General features: G+C 29.0%; 1 protein-coding gene across 1 annotated transcript; it reads left to right on the top strand.

Annotated features, from left to right (window-relative positions):
• The first annotated feature begins 16,662 nt into the window (after positions 1-16,662).
• On the top strand, positions 16,663-20,356 carry LOC137820156 (NAC domain-containing protein 91-like). Its single transcript, XM_068624018.1, has 6 exons — positions 16,663-17,185; positions 17,543-17,820; positions 17,899-18,204; positions 18,882-19,190; positions 19,322-19,696; positions 19,776-20,356. The coding sequence occupies exons 1-6, from the start codon at positions 16,981-16,983 to the stop codon at positions 20,064-20,066; spliced, it is 1,764 nt and encodes a 587-aa protein (XP_068480119.1). The 5' UTR covers positions 16,663-16,980; the 3' UTR covers positions 20,067-20,356.

Below are 20,356 nucleotides of genomic sequence, written 5' to 3'. Positions count from 1 at the left end.
TAATGCTAAATTTACCTACATACTCATATCGGTGGGTAAAAATCCGTAGATAATACTGATTTTTTTTGTAGTGAAAATAATTAGTCATTATATTAACTAACACTACACAAAAATCATGAAATATAAATCAATTTTAGAGACAAAAAATAATTAGTTGTTATAGTGACTAAAATAGAGACCATTTTAGAGACTAAATAAATTTGTAGTTTCTAAATTAGTTGTTTATAAATTGATATCTAATTAACAACCAAGATTTTTGCTACCAAATTTAGAATTTATATAATTTAATTGGTAGTTAAAATTTTGGTAGCTAATGAAACTATTTAACAATAATATTAACTAATTTAAAAACTAGTTTATAAATTTTATTAATAAAAAAATTAATTTAAATATCAATTATTTTTTAGTTTATAAAATAATTTTTAATTTAATTAAATAATAATTAATTATTTTGATATCTAAAATTAGTTTTTATTTATAAAAAAATTCGTAGTGATTATTACTATTAGTTTCATCACTTTATTATTATATTATTATTAATATTATTATTAATATTATTATTATTCTCAATATAATAGTTACTATTATCATTCCAATACCACTCTTATTATTTTTATTTTTATCGTCATTATTAGTATAATTTATTATTCTTATTTTACTTTTATAGTGTTTTTTTAAAGTTTTTTTCACGAAGACTTATAAAAAATATAAAAGATAAAATAAAATAAATTTGTCTAAAAATTAAAATTAGTTCACATACATGAAATCAAAACAAAAATTAAAGAGAAAACTTCTTAAAATTAGTTTATAACCTAATTTTAACTTATAAATAAATAAATAAATTTAAATTTTTAATATATTATTCTCTTCTATAAATCCTTCTTCTCGAAAATAAACTTTCCTTACAAGGAAAGTTAAAAACTCTGTTTACACTTGAAAGGAAACTTCTCGATAATCCTATAAATCCTTGGAAGTACAAGTTCTATTCAGTATATAAATATTCATGATATCGTGCCATGCATAGTGAATCATTACAGGTAATAAATTTTTTAGACGATAAAAGTTTGAGTATCAAATATCAAAAAAGTGATTCGAAATTTATAATTAAAAAAATCAATTTCAATCACGAATGATGATTTAAATTTTTTATTGATTAAAGAAAAGAGTAATTAAAATTAAGAAGTAATAAACAATTGCCTTTACATTTTATTTTTTTTAGGAAAGAAATACAAAAGGCACACAAAGAATTTAAAAGTGAATCAAATTTGAAAGCATTGATATTAGACTTAATTTTGTTTCACTTAAAATTTCTAAGATACATTTTAATTTAATTTGATTTATTAATTTCTCTCATAATTTATTTAAATCTTAATTATGTAAAAAAAATGTACCCGTAATAAGTATTCACTACTCAAAAATTACTAAATAGAAATTGTATTTGTATAAACAAAATAAGCCTATATAGTATCTCAAATTGTTAACTATAATAATTTTTGTAGGTCTCCGTCGTTTGGCGGTTTCCTTGTACTTCAATGCTTCCCTCCTTCAAATTTCAACACTTATTCTCCTTAGCTTCTCAAGATTCTTCAACGATCAAATAAGTACTTTGTGTCAAGAGTGTATTATAAATTGATAAAAACTTATTTTACTCCATTGTTGAGAGTTTATTTATAGTGCTTGTAGTGAGCTATTTTTTAGATGAGCGGTATCTGACACATATCGTCAATAAATTATTGTTAGCTGATTTCTCATAATCATCTGAATTTGTAGGAAAGTATATTTGGAACATATATTCATTAAATCAGTGTTAATTAATTTCACAAGGTGTCACCCGGATTTGACAGGATATAGTTATGAATTATAGGATATTTCATTATTCGTCATTCATTATTTAATGTAGTTGACCATTCGGTTGGTTGATCATCAAGGCCGAGTGACGTGACTCACTCGTTCGGTACAAAAATAAATCTTAGAGACAACAAATAATTAATCACTATACTGACTAAAAGATTATTGATATATAAAGTAGTTTCTAAATTTATAAATTAATTTCAAAATTTATATTTATTTAACTATCAAGATTTTAAATACCAATATTATATTACAAAGTAATTGTTTCTTGATCGCTAATTAGATACTAATTTAAAAACTAGTTTATAAATTTAGAAACTACCTTATATACTAATAATTTTTTAATCTCTAAAATAATATTTAATTTAGTTAATATAATAGTTAATTATTTTTAGTTTAAAATTAAATAAATTTAATGTTTATTTGAGTGATTTGATGAAATTAGGAAGTAAATAAACATTATAATTAGAAAGTCCATGACATAAGAGAATCCATTAATTATTCTTAATTTTATTAAGTAATAAGCAAATTCAAAGTAAAGATACAAGGAGAAAGAAATCATTTTTTATTAACAATCCCAAATTAGATGTCATATATAAAATTCACTTGATCATTTAATAAAAAAAGTATTTAGTTACACGTTGAAAATATAAAAGGAAAATAAAAGAAGGAGAAAAGAGAGAGATCCATAAATGATTAAAGAAACATGGGTTATCATTCTAATCATCATTCTACCTATAGCTATAAAGTTCCTAGAGACAGAAAACAAAAATCAAAGACGATGAGTGTAAAATTGGACACAAGAAAATATTCCCCAATCCTTTATTTCTTTATTCTTTTTATATGTGACCCAAATAATTAATACTAAGGATAAAGGTGCACGACTCTTCAAAATTCTATTCACTTCAAATGGATTTCTTTCTTTTAACCAGAAAAAAAAAACAAAAAAGATACAAGGAAATAAATATTGAAATCCAATTAAAATACAGAAAATAAAATAAATATTCTATTCCATTCCAATATTCTAAAATTACTATTTGAGGACAAGCGAGTTACAAATTGAAATCATCAGCTTAAAATATCTCTAAAATATTACAAAAATAGATAATTCGATAAATTATATACACCTTCAATTTTATTTATGTTTATTATATTTTTTTATTTTTAGTCCATGTATTAAAAATGTATTTCAAAATAAAAAAGGAATAAGTTTTGTTGTCTCATTCACAAAATTTCGTTTTTCTTAATATTGTGATAGTAGATATCAAATTGAAGCAAGCAGCACTTAGAAGCAATGATACATACGACAACATATGTAAAGCTTGCATGTGCACTAACTTCAAATGTCACTGCTTAACCCATGAAACTAAAGGAAACACTTATCTTTAACAATTTCGCCCATGGCAACTTAATACGTTCAAAACTCAAATTTCTTTCTATAAAGTTGTGTAAAAAATATAAATAATAAATTTTTAATTTGATAACTACTAAAAATAAAAATATTTCATAATAGATAAGTGGAGTCAAACTTAATCTTATAAGTTAATTTCATAATATTGAGTTAGATTTAAAGTTATTTTGTAATATATATTATTAGAGTTATTTAGAGTTTATCCCAACGAGAATTTATTGTGTTTATTATGTTACCAACTATCAAACCGTTATCAAACCACTTATTATATAGTCTCACGTACGAGATGACAATTTTGACGTGGAAGCGTAAAGATGGTGTATTGAAAATCTTATCAATTAAAAACAGTTAAAGATAAGAACAATACAAACTTCGTCTTATAAGCTAGTTTAATAATGTTGAATTAAGTTTAAGTTTTCTTGTTTTATATTAGAGGACGTTCTTAAACTTGAATTTTTATGAGAATATTTTATTTTATTTTTATGTTAAGTATTATTATGTTATTTGACATCTAAGCTAGACTGACACCTTAAGTAACAATAATCATTTATCATCACATAAAGAAAATATTATTAAAAAAATAAATACAAAATATAAAAACTAAACCAAAATCTATATGTTAACAAAGACGATATATAGATAACTATACGTAATTAATCTTTAGACTAGAAAATATTACTTAACCTGGTCTATTATGTAGAAAGTACCAAGGACACAGTAACAATCTGTTACTGCATAACTGCATAATAATTTCTCTCTCAACAATGCAGACACTATAAGATTGACGTGGCTGATTAACGTTGCTTACTTTACAAGTAACAAGACTTCATCTGAGCTTAGCAGTTATTGTTGAAGAATAATGGCAATGGTAGGAGAAAAGGTTTTGTATTAAGGTTGAACTTGATTTTTCCATCATTTAGAAGAAGAGATATAGCACTAGTTTAGTAGTGCAGTATGGTCATGTCATATGGGCTTTATCTTTATTAACTTCCTTCTTTTTATGACAAGTAGGTTTTCTGCTTTTCTTTTTCCTTGGATTCGCCTTTTTGGCACGTGATCTCAGAGGCTATCATGTTCATGTTATTGCAACTTATATTACGCAAACTGCAAGATACGGATATAGTCACTTATATTTCTTTCCTAAAATTCATAATTTATTTATATTGCTGTCCCCTCAATAAAGTTAAGAGGGTTTCAGATCCACTTTTGAGAGAATAATCTACAGTGCTATCAATCCAACTCATCACAAATTAATACTAGAAATGTCTTGTAACACAGACAACATGGGCACAATAGAGAAGAATCAAATATAGTTAAACTCTTAAGATTTTTTTTCACAAAACTGAGATAATTTTCTATTTTTTCAGTAAATTGAGGTTAAAAATAACACATATACGATGTTAAAACCTTAAAATCTACTTTTGTAACACTAAAAAAAAAATCATCAAATAAAAATCAATTTTTATATACCGAAATAATTAGTTATAATAGTAACTAAATTAGAGACCATTTTAAAAACTAAAAAAAAATGGTTTCTATACTAGTTTTTATTATTATTAAATAGTTTTTAAATTGGTATCTAATTAGCAATCAAAGTTTTAGAGACCAAATTTAGAAACTAAATAATTGGTAGTTAAAAACTTGGTTGCTAATTAAATACCAATTTAGAAACTATTTAACAATAATAAAAATTAATTTAAAAACTAATTCTTTTTTAGTTTTTAAAATAGTCTCTAATTTAGTTACTATTGCAACTCATTATTTTAGTCTCTAAAAATTGATTTCTATTTCATGTTTTTCTTGTAGTGTAATATGATATCAAAATTATTTAAAACCTATTATAATAAGTGTTTGTTGGGTTTATCGTGTTACTCACTCGGATCACCCATAATATGTTGTCTCGATGAAAGTTACATCATTTTATTATAAACAAAAGTATAAATATGTTACTATTTCTAACGTGTAGTTTCTCAGTTTAAACTAATATTTTAATAAGAAAACAAAAATTATCCAATTTTCGTAAAATTTTCTAGAAAATTCAAGTAAAAACAAAAGATGTAGATAACATTTGTACAGTTAGCTTAGAGTTGGTAAAATTTTAGTTTTCAAGAGTATGCGTGGCAATAGTGATAGGCTACGTTATCTAGTTGCCACACACCTAACAAGTTGACTTGCAAGAACCATTAAAATGGATTCTTCTTTCTCTACAATTCAAATTGATTATGTAATTATTGATTTTAGTTAGATTTCCCCTTTCATCATTCTATCCACGTTTCTTATGGTTGAAGTTCTTAATTCCTAACTATTAGTTTCGAGTATTAGTGACAACTTTAACTTGGACTTCGTTATAAGAAAATCATTAAATAAAAACCAATTTTTAGAGAAGAAAATAATTAGTTACAATAATAATTAAATTAGAAATCATCTTAAAAACTAAAATAAAAATTGGTTTATAAATTAATTTATATTATTATTAAATAGTTTTTAAATTTGTATCTAATTAGCAACCAAGGTTTTAACTACCAATTATTTAATTTTTAAATTTGGTCTCTAAAACCTTGGTTGCTAATTAAATACCAATTTAGAAACTATTTAACAATAATAGAAACTAATTTAGAAACTAATTTTTGTTTTAGTTTCTAAAATGGTCTGTAATTTAGTTACTATTACAACTAATTATTTTAATTTCTAAAAATAAGTTTCTATTTTATAATTTTATTGTAGTGTATATGAGTCTCAAATAGAAGAAATAAACAATATCTTAGATATTGAATCTTAATTACATATAAAAAAAAATACTAACTACTCTCATTGATGTTATTATCTCTAAATACTGTTCATTCAATTGAAATCTTATTTCTAATAATCCTCTCTTATTTTTATGTAAAGTTTCAGACGATGATAGCTTAACAAAATTGTTAATGTTTTAAAATCAAATTAGGATAATTAAATGCTATTAACTTTCTTAATTAGAGTGATTTTTTGTAACAACTTAATTATTGCCATATATTTAATATAGCATACAATATTACATATAGTGGTCTAATCCCCGAAGCATATTGAGTATATTTAGTTATGTTATATATATATATATATATATATAAAGTGTATACTATAAAATCTTTATCTATTTTATTTATTTATCACGTATCAAAATACAATTATAACAAAATTATATTTTTTAGTTATGTTATATATATATATATAAAGTGTATACTATAAAATCTTTATCTATTTTATTTATTTATCACGTATCAAAATACAATTATAACAAAATTATAAAACATAATAAAAAGTATAGATGGGTTAATTATTTAATTAAATATATATAAAAAAAGATATTAATATATAAACAATCACATGACATGACTATTCATCTTATCTACATAAAGATAATAATGATAATTAAAATAACTAATATTAAGTTCAAATTTAAGAACTAGTATATGTCATATATTTTATCTATTTAGCAATTTATAATTTTTGATATAGATTTTTTTAGAAACCTTTGATAGGTAATTTCATATATATCTTATCAACTATAAGTTACTTTTAACCTCCAAATTGATATAAAAAATCTCAAACAAGTATCAATATTTGATACATTTGTTTACATAATATATCAATTAAATTTGAAATTTTAATTAATTTCAAAACTTAATACTCATATCATACTTCAATTCCTTAGTAGTACATTTCCGGTTACTATTAACACATTCATCACTGTTACTTTGATAATTACTTATAATATAAATTATAAGGATACTAATAATTTTTTCAGTTTTTAAAATAATATTTAATTTAGTTAATATAGTAATTTTTTTTTAATTTTTAAAATTAGTTTCCATTTAATAATTTTTTTAGTAATAATTAATCTTTGTTCAACTATCTTCTAATTTCTAATTGGTGAAATTTGTATGTTAAAATATAAGAAACCCCTTAAGAAAATTATAACTATTGCAGAAAAGGGATAAATGAGTCATAGAAAGAGGAGTTTCAAAATAGAATAAGAAAAACGAATGGGCTTACAAAATTCATCTATTTTTTAAAAATTTAATAAATGTTTACATTCAATGTTATTTTTCAAACCGTTATGTATTCTTCTTCAATTTTTACATAATAACACAACTTTGTATTTCTTTTTGGCCTTAATTACAGAAAAAAGTATCGATAATATTAAACAGGTTAAAAGTGAAATAATAAAGAAGAATTATTCTTGGTACACAGATGTTTGAATTTAACCAACTAACGCTTGGTTCTTAATATAGAAGGAACAAATGCATAATAATGAAGACAAAGTAAACAATAACATCAATTATGCATAATTTGTCTTCGTTTTTAAGAAAATTAATTTGTTTCCATTCACATACTAATTTATTTGCTTCTAAATGGTCAAATCATATTTCTATTACTTTATCCCTAACCTTTTTTGTTGTTACTACTTTGTTATTCTGAAGTTAAATTTTGCTATAAACACTTAAATCATGGTGTATGCCATGGTTGTTATAGTATATCTATTTCCTTAAACAAATTTAATCTTAATATATACTTAAGGTTTTTTTTAACAAAAAGTTTATCTAGTATTTTTATCACTCACTCTTCTTTTGTACATCAAAGTGAAAATGTTTTCGCTATATAATACTCACTTCTTCTTTGTATATTATCTTAAGAAAGACTTTTCGTAAAGTATAGGAGTGACAATATGACTGGTCCGTCCCATATTGATTTGTTGACATTGGTTCATCTTACTTAAATAATGCGAGTTCAATCTATTGTTTCGTCTCATAAAAGATGATGACGCTAAATAGACATTCTAATATAATAAATAAATAAAACCTTTAGATATTTGTAGTTTACAACCTTAAAGTTTCAATTTTGATGACAAATCAAAACTACAAAGCTCATATTATTATTAGTAGCTGTATATTCTCCCTTTTACTTCCATAATTAATTTTTCACCTGCATGTTATATAATACTCACTTCTTCCTTGTATATTACTTTAGGAAAGACTTTTCAATAATTTGGAAAATTTTATACATACACCTTACAAAAGAGATAGGGCTACAATCCCTCACACCTAAGATAAATAATAATTATCTTGTGAACAAACCATTTTTCTGAAAATCTTCCAAAAATTTTAGGAAATTATGTTTCAAATTTTGCTAAAAATCCCTTTATAAAAGAAAAGTTAAGTTTATTTTTTATCAAGACTTTATGTGCCTCCATCAATTCTTCTTCATCAAAATTTGTAGATAACATTTGATTATTTTCTTAACTAATTCTTCCAAAGGTCATCCCATCTAATATTATTCCAAGCATCTCCCTAAATCCATATTCAAACACTACAAAAAAAAATCATTAAATAGAAACCCATTTTTAGAAACCAAAATAATTAGTTGCAATAATAACTAAATTAGAGACTATTTTAGAAACTAAATAAAAAATTGGTTTTTAAATTAATTTATATTATTGTTAAATAGTTTCTAAATTGGTATCTAATTAGCAACCAAGGTTTTAGATACCAAATTTAGAAACTAAATAATTGGTAGTTAAAACATTGTTACTAATTAGATACCAATTTAGAAACTATTTAACTATAATAGAAACTAATTTAGAAACCAATTTTTTATTTAGTTTCTAAAATAGTTACTATTGCAACTAATTATTTTGGTCTCTAAAAATTGGTTTCTATTTCATGATTTTCTTGTAGTGAAAACACTCTCATGTTTTTTTTTTATCTTACTTGAATTGAAAATCCAATTTCCATCAACCATAATCCTTATATTTTTTATGTCATTGACTTAATTATTGTTTGAGGTCATAATTTAAAGAGCCAAAACTAATTTAATTATGGAAGTTAGATGAATATATGTATTCTAATATATTTTTGGAATAAAAAATATATTGTTAGGAGGAGAGACCCGCCTTAAAATTAAATTGTTCTTAAGGATAAAAAAAGTAATAAACCATTTTGCGTAATTTATGATAAAAATTCATATAATATAAACTTTGTTTAACCGTCTTGATCACAAACTCTTCTCAGAGTTTGGTAAATAGGTTAGAATTTGATGAAACATATTCGTTTTGTTGAATATTTGGGTTACTTTTGAAAAAGAAATGAGAACAAAACATTATATTATCCTGTTCACATGTCAAATCATAACCTCTACCACCATTCAGTAGTTTATAGTTTATTTTATTCTGTTTACATGCAAATTTATTATGTTGTTATAATTTCCTTAGCACGAAACATTTATCTAAAAAACAAATAATTTCCTTAACCTTCCTTAACTTATATTATATCCATTTTTTTCTTCATAAAATTAAATCATAGTCTAAAAGAATTAAAAAGGTTATTCATGAAAATAATTACAGTATAAATTGCGGACAGCATTTTTTAGCAACTAATGTTTGTATAAACAGTCATCGTCATACTGACAGATTCTATTATACATTGAAAGGAATGATGCGAATGTCGACAAATGTTACCTTAAATCCAATCGTGTCAATTTCATGAGCAAGAAAGATATATGGAATCCATTTCCACTAGGTACATAAAGAAAAGATTAAGAATATGTTCCATTTTACAGCACGTAAACAATATAAGTAATTGTAAGAAATCAATGTTCACATATGTACTTTATGTAACTTTTTTTTTTGTCAATATTCAATTTATTAAATTAATTTTTAGAAAAATCAATTTGATTTCAAAGTTTTTAGAAAAAGTATGTAATATAGTTATTTTTTATAAATTTTTACTAATAACTTTAACTTCTGATGATGTGACATACACACAGTCACTATTATGTAGAGGTGGACTTTGCAATTAGGGACACCTAGGACAAATTTTTAATATGTCATTATTTGACATTGAAATTATGTGTTTAATGTGAAATTGAGAAAATGAGATGAACAACCTCCCACGCCACCATATCTTCGTCGCAGATTCTGTCACCATCGTTGTTTCTCTCACTCACTCATCGTATCTAAACATCTTCTCTAAGTCTCAACAATGAGTCTTTCAGCACGTGCAGAGCTATCACGTTGTTTCGTCACTGCAACATCCGTGAAACCTAATTTTGACAAGTTCAACACCACCGTCGTAACAAGCCTCGTTGTACACATTCCAATCAGTCGTGTCAGTGTCGTTTTTTCTGTTTCTTGGTCGAGGAAGATAAGTGAAATAGTAGCGGAAGCTAGTCAAGGTCTTACTTATAGGAACGCCGACATGGACATCAATGCTGGTTCCGAACTCGTGCGCAAGATAGCGAAGCGAAGATGACACTCATTCATCTCCTTCTATGGGATTACTGGCCTGCAATTAAAAAATCCTAACCCTCAATTGCAATTCAAAAAACCCTAACTTCCAATTGATTTTTTCACTAAACTAATCTCTCAATCCACGCCACTTGACACGTCACACCTTACAGAACACCCAATCCCACTTCTCTTTGCCACATAAGCCGCATTTGACACCGTAAGGTGCGACTTAACAAAAATGACTAATTTGGATACATTTTAAAAAAACATAGGGACCAAATTGATATTTTTTAAATTAGTGTACTAAATTGAATATTGACCCTAAATGTCAGGACGAATAAGGTAATTATACCTACTTAAAAGTTGGTTACAATTTTACATTTTAAAATACTCTTTTGTTAAATATTATTTATTTTTTGGAAAATTCTTGTTCAAGGTCTAGAAAAGCTATCTTAAATTGTACCCCTTTACAAGTTGTGTTGGCAAATGAGTTTTAATATATTTATTGAGACACTTTGACATGAATTAAATAATTGTTATTGGTTAATAGAGGGTTTTTTTTTTAATAGTACTCTTCTTTTTTAAATTTTTTCCAAAGTTATGAATATATAAAAATGATTCTAACTTAATTATGAGTGAGAAAAAGTATTGTAGAGAAATATATCACGAAAACATATCATCTTAAAATATTGTAGTCTAAAAAATATTTTTAGAGTAATTATAAAGATAATTCAGTAATACTCTCCTTCTGAACAAATCTAAGTTGTGTCATAAAACTTAGCTCTTCAAACAACTCCACCTCCTTCGTTGTTGCATTAAGTACATATGTAAATGTACCATCCAACTTATATCTCTCATACTTATGTCTTTGCATTCAAATAAATGTTTGATGATTAAGTGTGTTATTTATAAACATCACAAAGTCCTTACACGACTCCTTCATGGAGAATCCCACTAGACTCTCATTAACTCTCAAATCATGTTACTTGGTACCTCCTCATATTCCTTTATATCATAGAGACTTCATAAAAAAATGTCTCTATGAAAAATTACCATTCACTCAAAAGGTAATCAAATTCTGAAACCCTTCACTCTAAACATGTAACCCATAAAAACTTATTTCTTGGATCTAAGTAGGATATTGAAAATTTTCAACACTGAGAAGTCTTTTTGCTTGCCCAACAACATTTCAAGTGGATTTTTGAATTCTACAGTAGTAGATAGAGAATGATTCACCAAATAACATGTTGTGTTCACAACCTCACTCCAATAGCATCTATTAAACCTAGAGTGCAACAACATGTTCATTATCTTTAATAAGAAGATCTTATTCATCCTCTCAACGACTCCAATCTACTATAATCTACTATAGTGTATGATAAAAAGTTAAATGTCTTGCAATGTCCTTATCTCTACAACATTTATCAAACCCCTTTAGTTCCAAATTTCAAAGATTTGTTAGCTCTTTGATGGTTTCTCTCGACAAGTAGATCGAGTCAACTGTAGTATAGTTGAAAATAGGTTGTCGTATTCTCAAGGATTGAAAGTACCTTAATAGTTATAATTTCATTCATAAAGAACAATATAATTATAAGATTCTTAAAGTGTATAACAGACTAAAAATAAATTGAAAGAGTTCACAAAGCTAGAATTGAAAGATGATTGAATAGAATGATTATAATTCTCTAATATGAGTAAGTACTGAGATTGAATGAGACTTGAGAACTAATCTTCATTCCTTTTTTATACATGCAATATATTACAAATTCTCCTATACCTTAAAGTTAAACCGAGTTAATTCCTTAATCTTGATTATCTAAAAGTTCATTCATAATATATCAATTCCTCGATCAAAGCCAATTGAGTCCTACATTAAGATAAAAAAAAAAGATATCTAAATACAACAACTTTGTTCTCAACAATTGGAGTCTTTGGTTGATTTAGTATGTTTTAGAAAAAGAAAGTATTTCCCAATAACATTCAATTTTTAAAACTAAGTACAATGATCCATCTACTATCAAACATTAACTACAAAATCAAATCAATTAAGAACAAAATGTACTTACATATATAATCAAGAAAGTACAAAAAGTTACAATGTCATTCAATCCCAACAACTTAAGATGTTAGCTACTCATGATAAGTAGGATGATGCAATGAATCCAATGATAACCTACAACCAAGAATATTACAATTCTAAACTAACTTCACTTCTTTGGTTGATTTCCCATGCTCAACCCTTAGATCTTTTGCTCAGAGAATTGCAATTCTTTAGTTGAAGGTTTCCTCTTTGTTGAGCTTCTCTGTAGCTCACTCAATGAATTTCCTTTCTTTCTTGGACGTTGCATCTGCTCCTCCCCGATTTTCCTGTGCTGCAAATGACTCCACTTCCACTTTCTCCCCTAATTTTCTTTCTTTTAACGCCAAGATCAGGCCATTGTAGCTTGGCTACTTTCTTCAATTTCTCCTTCTCTTCTCACCAACATGGTGGGACTCTATTCCTCTCATCAAATCTGGTCCAATCTTTAGACCCACTACGCCTCCAAGACCCATGCCTGTGTCAAGAAATTACACATGCTTTTACGCACTCCCAAACGAGAGCGTTCCATCTCCGTTTATCTTCAAGACATCAAGAAATCTGTTGATTCCCTTGCTGCTGCTGGATCACCCATCTCCATAGAAGAACACATTGAACTTATCCTTGATGGATTACATAAAGAGTGTAATGCCTTCATTACCTCTGTCATATCTCACAAGCACCCTTACAGAATAGAAGAAGTTGAGGCTCTCCTTTTAGGAAGAACAGGTAGAAAGATATCGCACCAACAACGATCTTCTTTGTCAAGCTAATAAACCTTCTTTTAACCATACCAAATCTTCTCCAAATGCTCACCGAAACACTTGTGGCTTCTTAAGATCCAAGTTCCCTCCTAAGTCTTCTCGGTTTGTCGGTGACAAATCAACACCAAAACCATCATGGATCTCTTCTTCATCTTCTTCAAACTCCACTTCTTCCACCAAGATTTAGTGTCAAGTTTGCTGGAAAACTGGCCATTACACGTTTGAATGTTGGCATAAGTATGATAAAAAACCTTCATCTTCTTTCTCTGCTAACCACTCACAGTTTGCTCCTCCATTAAGTGACAATGATGAACCATCCATTCTCGGTTCTCCTCCCTCTACCCATGAATCTCTTTGGTACCTTGACAGTGGTGCATCCCATCACTTTACGCATGATGCCTCTCCCAATCCATTTTCTCACTCCTTTCGCTCATAGACTAACGCACCTCCCCATTTCTCCCTAAGCCCTCTCTTTCTCATAGACTAACCCCTCTCACTCCCACCAACACACTTTTATCTAGTACATTTTTTCCCTTTCAGTTTTTTATTTAATGAACAAAATCCTACTATTCTTTTTTGTTGTTGTTTTCTTTAATAGTTCTGTTATAAGTTTGATTAAATTGTTGTCTTCGAGTATTTTATGGCATTATTTGTGTCATCACAATAATAATAATAATATTGTCATCATATAATGTCAAAGACACGCGCATAAAGGAATAAAAAAGAAAAGTAAATTCAGACATTACATTTCCATCTTCTACTTTATAATTGAAAAACAACACTTGCTGGTTGGTTTCATGGTTCTAGAAGAAAACTATGACTTCTCATATTTTGAATATGAAAATAGAAAACAAAAAAGGTGTTTGATGAGCTAAAAGTGAAGATGAACGGGAGAAAAAAAATGCAATTGTGCAATGCTCCTTAGCAAGCCTCACTTTGCAATGTTTAGTTTTGAATTTAAAAATAGTGTTATCTTTTTTATTATCCTTTTGAGATATAAAATTAAACTAAAATAAACGATGAGTTTCCATTGCAAATCCAAGTTGTCGAGACTCAATATTTCATAATCGTCATTCCCCCATAATACAACAAATCTCTTTCCTGAAACTCTAATGTTGATTTTGGAGTTGACGCCATATTGAAGGGGGTGAAGGTGAAGGATATGAAAGGAAAACCTAAAATTGAGTAGAAATCAAGAAAGGGAAATTGAACCTGTAATGGCAGATTGTTGTACCTTTTCTCCTTACCCTTCCTCATGATTTTCAAATCGTGTTAATTTTAACTGTTAAAGTATTATGAAGAATAATGAGAAGTTCATTCGAAGAGAAATGGTAAAGAGATATAGAGGTTATTGGAAACACAATCAAACGTCAGTAGACTCTCTCAAGTGGATGAAAGAACCTTCAAAACTTTCCTTTATTGCCTTTATCTTCTATTGGAGATCCCACATCGACTAGAGATTAGGACATTTCATTGTATATAAGTGGGTGCAAACCTCACCTCATGAGCCGGTTTTATGGGGTTGAGTTAGGCTTAAAGTCCACTTCGTAATATGGTATCAGAGCCATTTCAAGCCTATCCTAGCGAGTGCTTGTTGGGCTTATCAGGCCACCCACTATCGGATCGTTATCGGACCACCCATAACATGTTATCCCACGCACGAGCTGTCACTCTCAGCGTGAGGGGGGGGGGTGTTGGAGATCCCACATCGACTAGAGATTATGACATTTCATTGTATATAAGTGGGTGCAAACCTCACCTCATGAGCCGATTTTATGGAGTTGAGTTAGGTTTAAAGTTCACTTCGTAATATCCTCTCTTCCACCCAAAAGTTTCCAAAGTCCGACTCTCGAATCCGTGACTCTTCCCTCACGCCAGAGCCACCAATCACTCGACAGAGCTAGACGCGTACGCTAGCATGTCTCGATCCCTTACAACAAAGTTATTCTCTTTGGCAACACTCTCTATGAATTTGAACATACACCTCTCTCTCCCCCTCCATGTATACCAAATGTTTTGGAAAAAAATAGAAAATAATGTAATGTTCATAATACATTAATAAAATTAAATATTGATATAAAGATAAAATAGAAAAATAATTGATAGCAGTTAAAAAAATCCCAACCAAATTTTATAAGTTTAAATTTTTTCAATTATTTGTAAGAAAATAGTGCTCTGCATCAAATTTTATAATCATGAAATTTTATTGAATCATAATTAGTTCTTTTTTATAAATTTATTTTATTAAAACAAATTTTGACAGTTGTTTGATCAAATAACAACATACAATAAATTAGGTATAATAACGAACCTTACCAATAAAACACTATTTATTTACCCCTAAAGAGAGATAAAATAAAATTTAGATTTTTTATTAAATTTTTACTATATTTATAAAGTATATTAAATTTAATATTTTGGAAGGCGATGCAATTTATATTTATTCGGATATAACATTAATTATGATATTAAAACTATTAAAATATTTTTTCTTGATGAATTTAGTTTTAATAAATTTTAAATACATATAATCCTTTTTTTATATTAAATATAACTAAATATAAATAATAATAAAAAATGCAGATAGATGCGTGTATTTCTGTTAATTCTTATTATACGTCTTTCATATCTTTATCTTAATTTTTATATATATTTTTTTCTAAAAAATATGTTGTTTTCTAAAAAAAGATAAGTTTCTTGGAAAGTCAACCTATATAAAAAAAATTCAACAGTCAATAACAATCATAAAAAGTATGGAATATATGAATATTAATTGAGTATTTCCGCTTAAATTAATTTTATTTATTTACTTTTTAATCCTTAAATAAAGACTAAAATAATAATAAATAATTAAGATATTAAAAATATAAATTCAGTGATTATTATATATATAATACGTATTCAAATACTGAATAAATTATTATCTATATTTTGTTATATTTCCAAGTATTTTTAAAGGCGTTATAGTACTCTCTTTTTCTTACAACAATTTCGAGATTTTTGAATTTTAGAAAACTAATAGTAATGTGTAAAAATTGTCCGAAAGAAGCACAGCATTATTTTATTTGTTGTTGTTATTTGTTTATGGTTTTCTTACCCAGCACGTAAAATGGTGCACGTTTTGTGCCACGTGTCCAAATACCATTTGGTTGACAACATGTCCTTTTTCCCTCTAAACTAGTTCTACCATCAATAATACCAAAATTCACATTCCGATTCACCCCAACGCTTGTCCCTGGCGCATGCCTTCAGCGCGTTGAATTGAATAAGTGGCATTACCGTAGTTTCGTGGAAAGGAGAGGGTAAAACATGGCACACGGTATATACGAGGAATTTAAACGCGGTTTCTCTCTTACGTGAAATCCATAAAATTAGTGAGTCACCACTACACTACACTGCAGTGTCTGGGAAACTTTCTCTGCTCATGCGTGTTTCCTCTGAGAAAAATAAAAGCGAGAAAAAGCTATGGGCCACACCACCTAACACACACACAAGCCCCTCTGAATTATTCCCTTGATTCTCAAATTCCGATTCCGTCTATTTCTTTATAATTCATCGCAGCTCCTTTCCAGATTTTTTTCCCTTTCTTTTTTAGTTTCCTCTTCCTTCTGTCACCATGACTTCCGTCGACTGTTATCCGTCGCGCGGGGACGATGTCGCCGCCGTCTCGCTGGATTCTCTACCGTTAGGGTTCCGATTCAGACCTACCGACGAGGAACTCATCGATTACTACCTGCGACAGAAGATTAACGGCAATGGTGCCGAGGTTTGGGTTATCCGAGAAATTGATGTCTGCAAATGGGAGCCGTGGGACATGCCTGGTATTTTTCTCTTCAACCTTTTCCGATCATTATCTCTTATCATGCTGGCCGTGTTCTTTCTTTTTGGTAGTTTTTCCCCCTAGAATAATTCAATCTGATAGTTAGTTGGCGTTGTGTTACACTTGTATATATATTTTTTGTAATTTAATTAAACAGCGTGAGATTTCTAAAACATCCCCTTATACTTGGTCGATTTTTAGAAGGTATTAAAGAGCATCTTAGTAATTATCTTTAGATGGATAATTGTGTGTCTAGTATTATAAATTTCAGACTCCACATGTCTGGTGAGATGAGGTGTGTTGAGATTCTACGGTTTTCTTTTTTTTTTAAATTTGTTTATTGGATTTTGTATTGTAGATTTGTCGGTGGTACGGAACAAGGATCCGGAATGGTTCTTCTTCTGTCCACAGGACAGAAAGTATCCGAATGGGCATCGATTGAACAGGGCAACGACTCATGGGTATTGGAAGGCAACTGGGAAGGATCGTAGAATTAAGTCTGGGATGATGTTGATTGGAATGAAGAAGACTTTGGTGTTCTACACTGGTCGTGCACCCAAAGGGAAGAGGACTAATTGGGTTATGCACGAATATCGCCCCACCTTGAAGGAGCTTGATGGCACCAATCCTGGACAGGTACATAGCGTATTGCGATTTACAATTAGTTTAGGAATTATATGAAGTGATTATGATTCTCAATTTGTTTTCTACCAGAATGCATATGTCCTTTGTCGCTTGTTTAAGAAACACGACGAGAGCCTTGAAGTTTCGCACTGTGATGAGGCAGAACAGACTGCTTCAACTCCGATTGCTGCCAATTACTCTACGGAGGAAATACAGTCTGGTCTGGCTGTTGTTGCAGTGTCCCCATCACTTGTTACAGAGGATGATAAGCACCAGGCAATTATCCCTACGCACTCTGAGGAAGCAATATCCAACGTTATAACTCCTGTTGATTGTCATAGTGATGGATATGATATTTCTGATGCACAAAATAATTATGTGGCACCAGCGGCAGAGGTTAGATGAACTGAGTTATTATTTATGATTATTAGTTATCAGTGGTTTAGAATTAGGAATATGTATGGTATTTTATTCTTTTTTGTCATTTCTATTTAGACACAGTTTCAAATAGAAAACAATACGTATCTTAAACTCATAATGGGGGATTTAGGCTATTTAGAAGATCATTAAACGTTATTTCAATCTTTATTAGCAAGAGCGAGCTTAATGTCTATTTGCTAAAATACAGAAGCTGGTTATGGGAGTGGCTTTATGCTTGTTTGGAGGAACTTCTCTATAAGCACTTTTAGGAGATAAAAATAAGAAGGAAATATGAAATTAGTTTCCCCCTAAACTAAAATTAACTGATGCATAAGTTAAAAATTAAATTTTGGAAAAGCTAATGAGAAATAACTCCTATAAACTAGATCTGCATTCACTAATTTTAGTTTATGGAGAAATTAGTTTCATTCTTTATTCTTAATTTCCTCTTCTGGAAGTGTTTATGGAGAAAATTGACCTAACTTACCTTATCTTGTAATTATGATTTTTGAGAGTTGGATCTACTTAAAAGATCACCAATCAACAATTTTTATTATACATTTGTTTTGTTTTATTGCTTTCATTCACCTCGATTTGATTTTTCATACACTCGAATTATTGATTTAGTTCCTATGGTTTGATTTTACCTACAGGAGTTTCAGCCGTGGAACGTTGATATGTGTTACGATCCAAAAAACGAGCTATTGTATGACAGATTATTTTCCCCTGTACTTGCACTTCAACCAGAATTTCCTTATCAATCAAACAGTGAATCAGATAGTCGGTATGGGCTTCAATATGGCACCAATGAGACAAACATTTCAGACTTTTTGAATTCTGTTGTTAACTGGGACGAACTACCCTACGAGGAGCCCAATTGTCAACAGTGGAGCTCCCCCTCGTTTAATGTTCAGAATAGTGTTTTAGGCAGCCACATAGATTCTGAACTTGCCAATATGACAGTGAGTAACAGCTCCTACATTATTTTGTCTTTTGTTCATTCTAGGTAGTTTCCTACTCCTGGTTTTAGCTCTAACAATCTAAAACGGTTTTCCTGCCTGCTGTATAATGTTAGTCTTGTTGTATGCTGCAGTATATGCAAGCTGGTTACGCTGAGGAGGCAAACGACAGAAAGATTCCTTTGGTGATAGCTCCAGAATTTTGCAGCACCACTGGCATCCCCATTGACCGTGGTGGTGGTGATGAGCAGAAGAGCAATGTTGAGTTATTTCAAAACAATTCCCAGAGAGCTTTTACTGATTATCAGCAATGTAGTATCTTTAATGCAGTTCCTTGTGGGGATACTGGAATCATTAGGAAGACACGAGTGGTTCAAAATGAAAAGCTAAGTGCAAACGTTACACAAGGTACAGCGCAGAGGAGAATTCGTTTGGTGCAGAAGACGCGAAATGAACTCTCAAATAAGATGGTGAAAAATGAGCTTGACTCAAAATCAATCATTGCAGTGGTAAGAATTTTGTTTGTTTAGCCTGTCTGGCAACGTAGGTGTCTTTGCTTGTGTAGTGACATCTGTTTTTCTTTGATAGGAGGAGAAAGCTTCAGAAAACCATGCTTCGGATGAAAGTGCTACTCTTACTAATGATGGGAATGAACTGCAGAAGACACCTGAACCAAATGGCAATAGAAAGATTTGTCGACAAGTTGCCAAAGCAAGTTCCACCTTGGGGTTAAAGGATTTTTTATTGCTCAGAAGGGTGCCATACATTTCAAAGGCTACCTCCAATCGTGCCAAGTGCTCTTCTATTTTTGTAGTTTCTGCCTTTCTAATGGTCTCATTAGTGGTCTTTACTGACATCTGCGGATATCTTAAATTCTAAACTGCTAGGGATCATTTCTTCGTTTTTGTTTTTGCCTCTATTTCTTTTTTGTGCCAATTAAGTAGAGGCCTGTAGGTTCTACTTAGATTTGTTGATAGTTGAATATATATGCAGTGCAACATGTAGTTGGTGTATTATATGTATACTCACCAGGTTGGCTAGTCTGTAGACTCTTGATGTACATTGGAAGTGCAGTGCCTCCCGCCAACTTTTTAACTCTTCCTTTTGAGTTTGCTGCATCTCCATTTCATATTAGCAAAGGTGACAAAAGTAACTTGAATGTTGAACAA

The sequence above is a fragment of the Phaseolus vulgaris genome, chromosome 9, assembly GCF_000499845.2.
Source record: "Phaseolus vulgaris cultivar G19833 chromosome 9, P. vulgaris v2.0, whole genome shotgun sequence".
NCBI classification, from domain to species: domain Eukaryota; kingdom Viridiplantae; phylum Streptophyta; class Magnoliopsida; order Fabales; family Fabaceae; genus Phaseolus; species Phaseolus vulgaris.
This window is presented reverse-complemented; position numbering and strand designations above follow the sequence as displayed.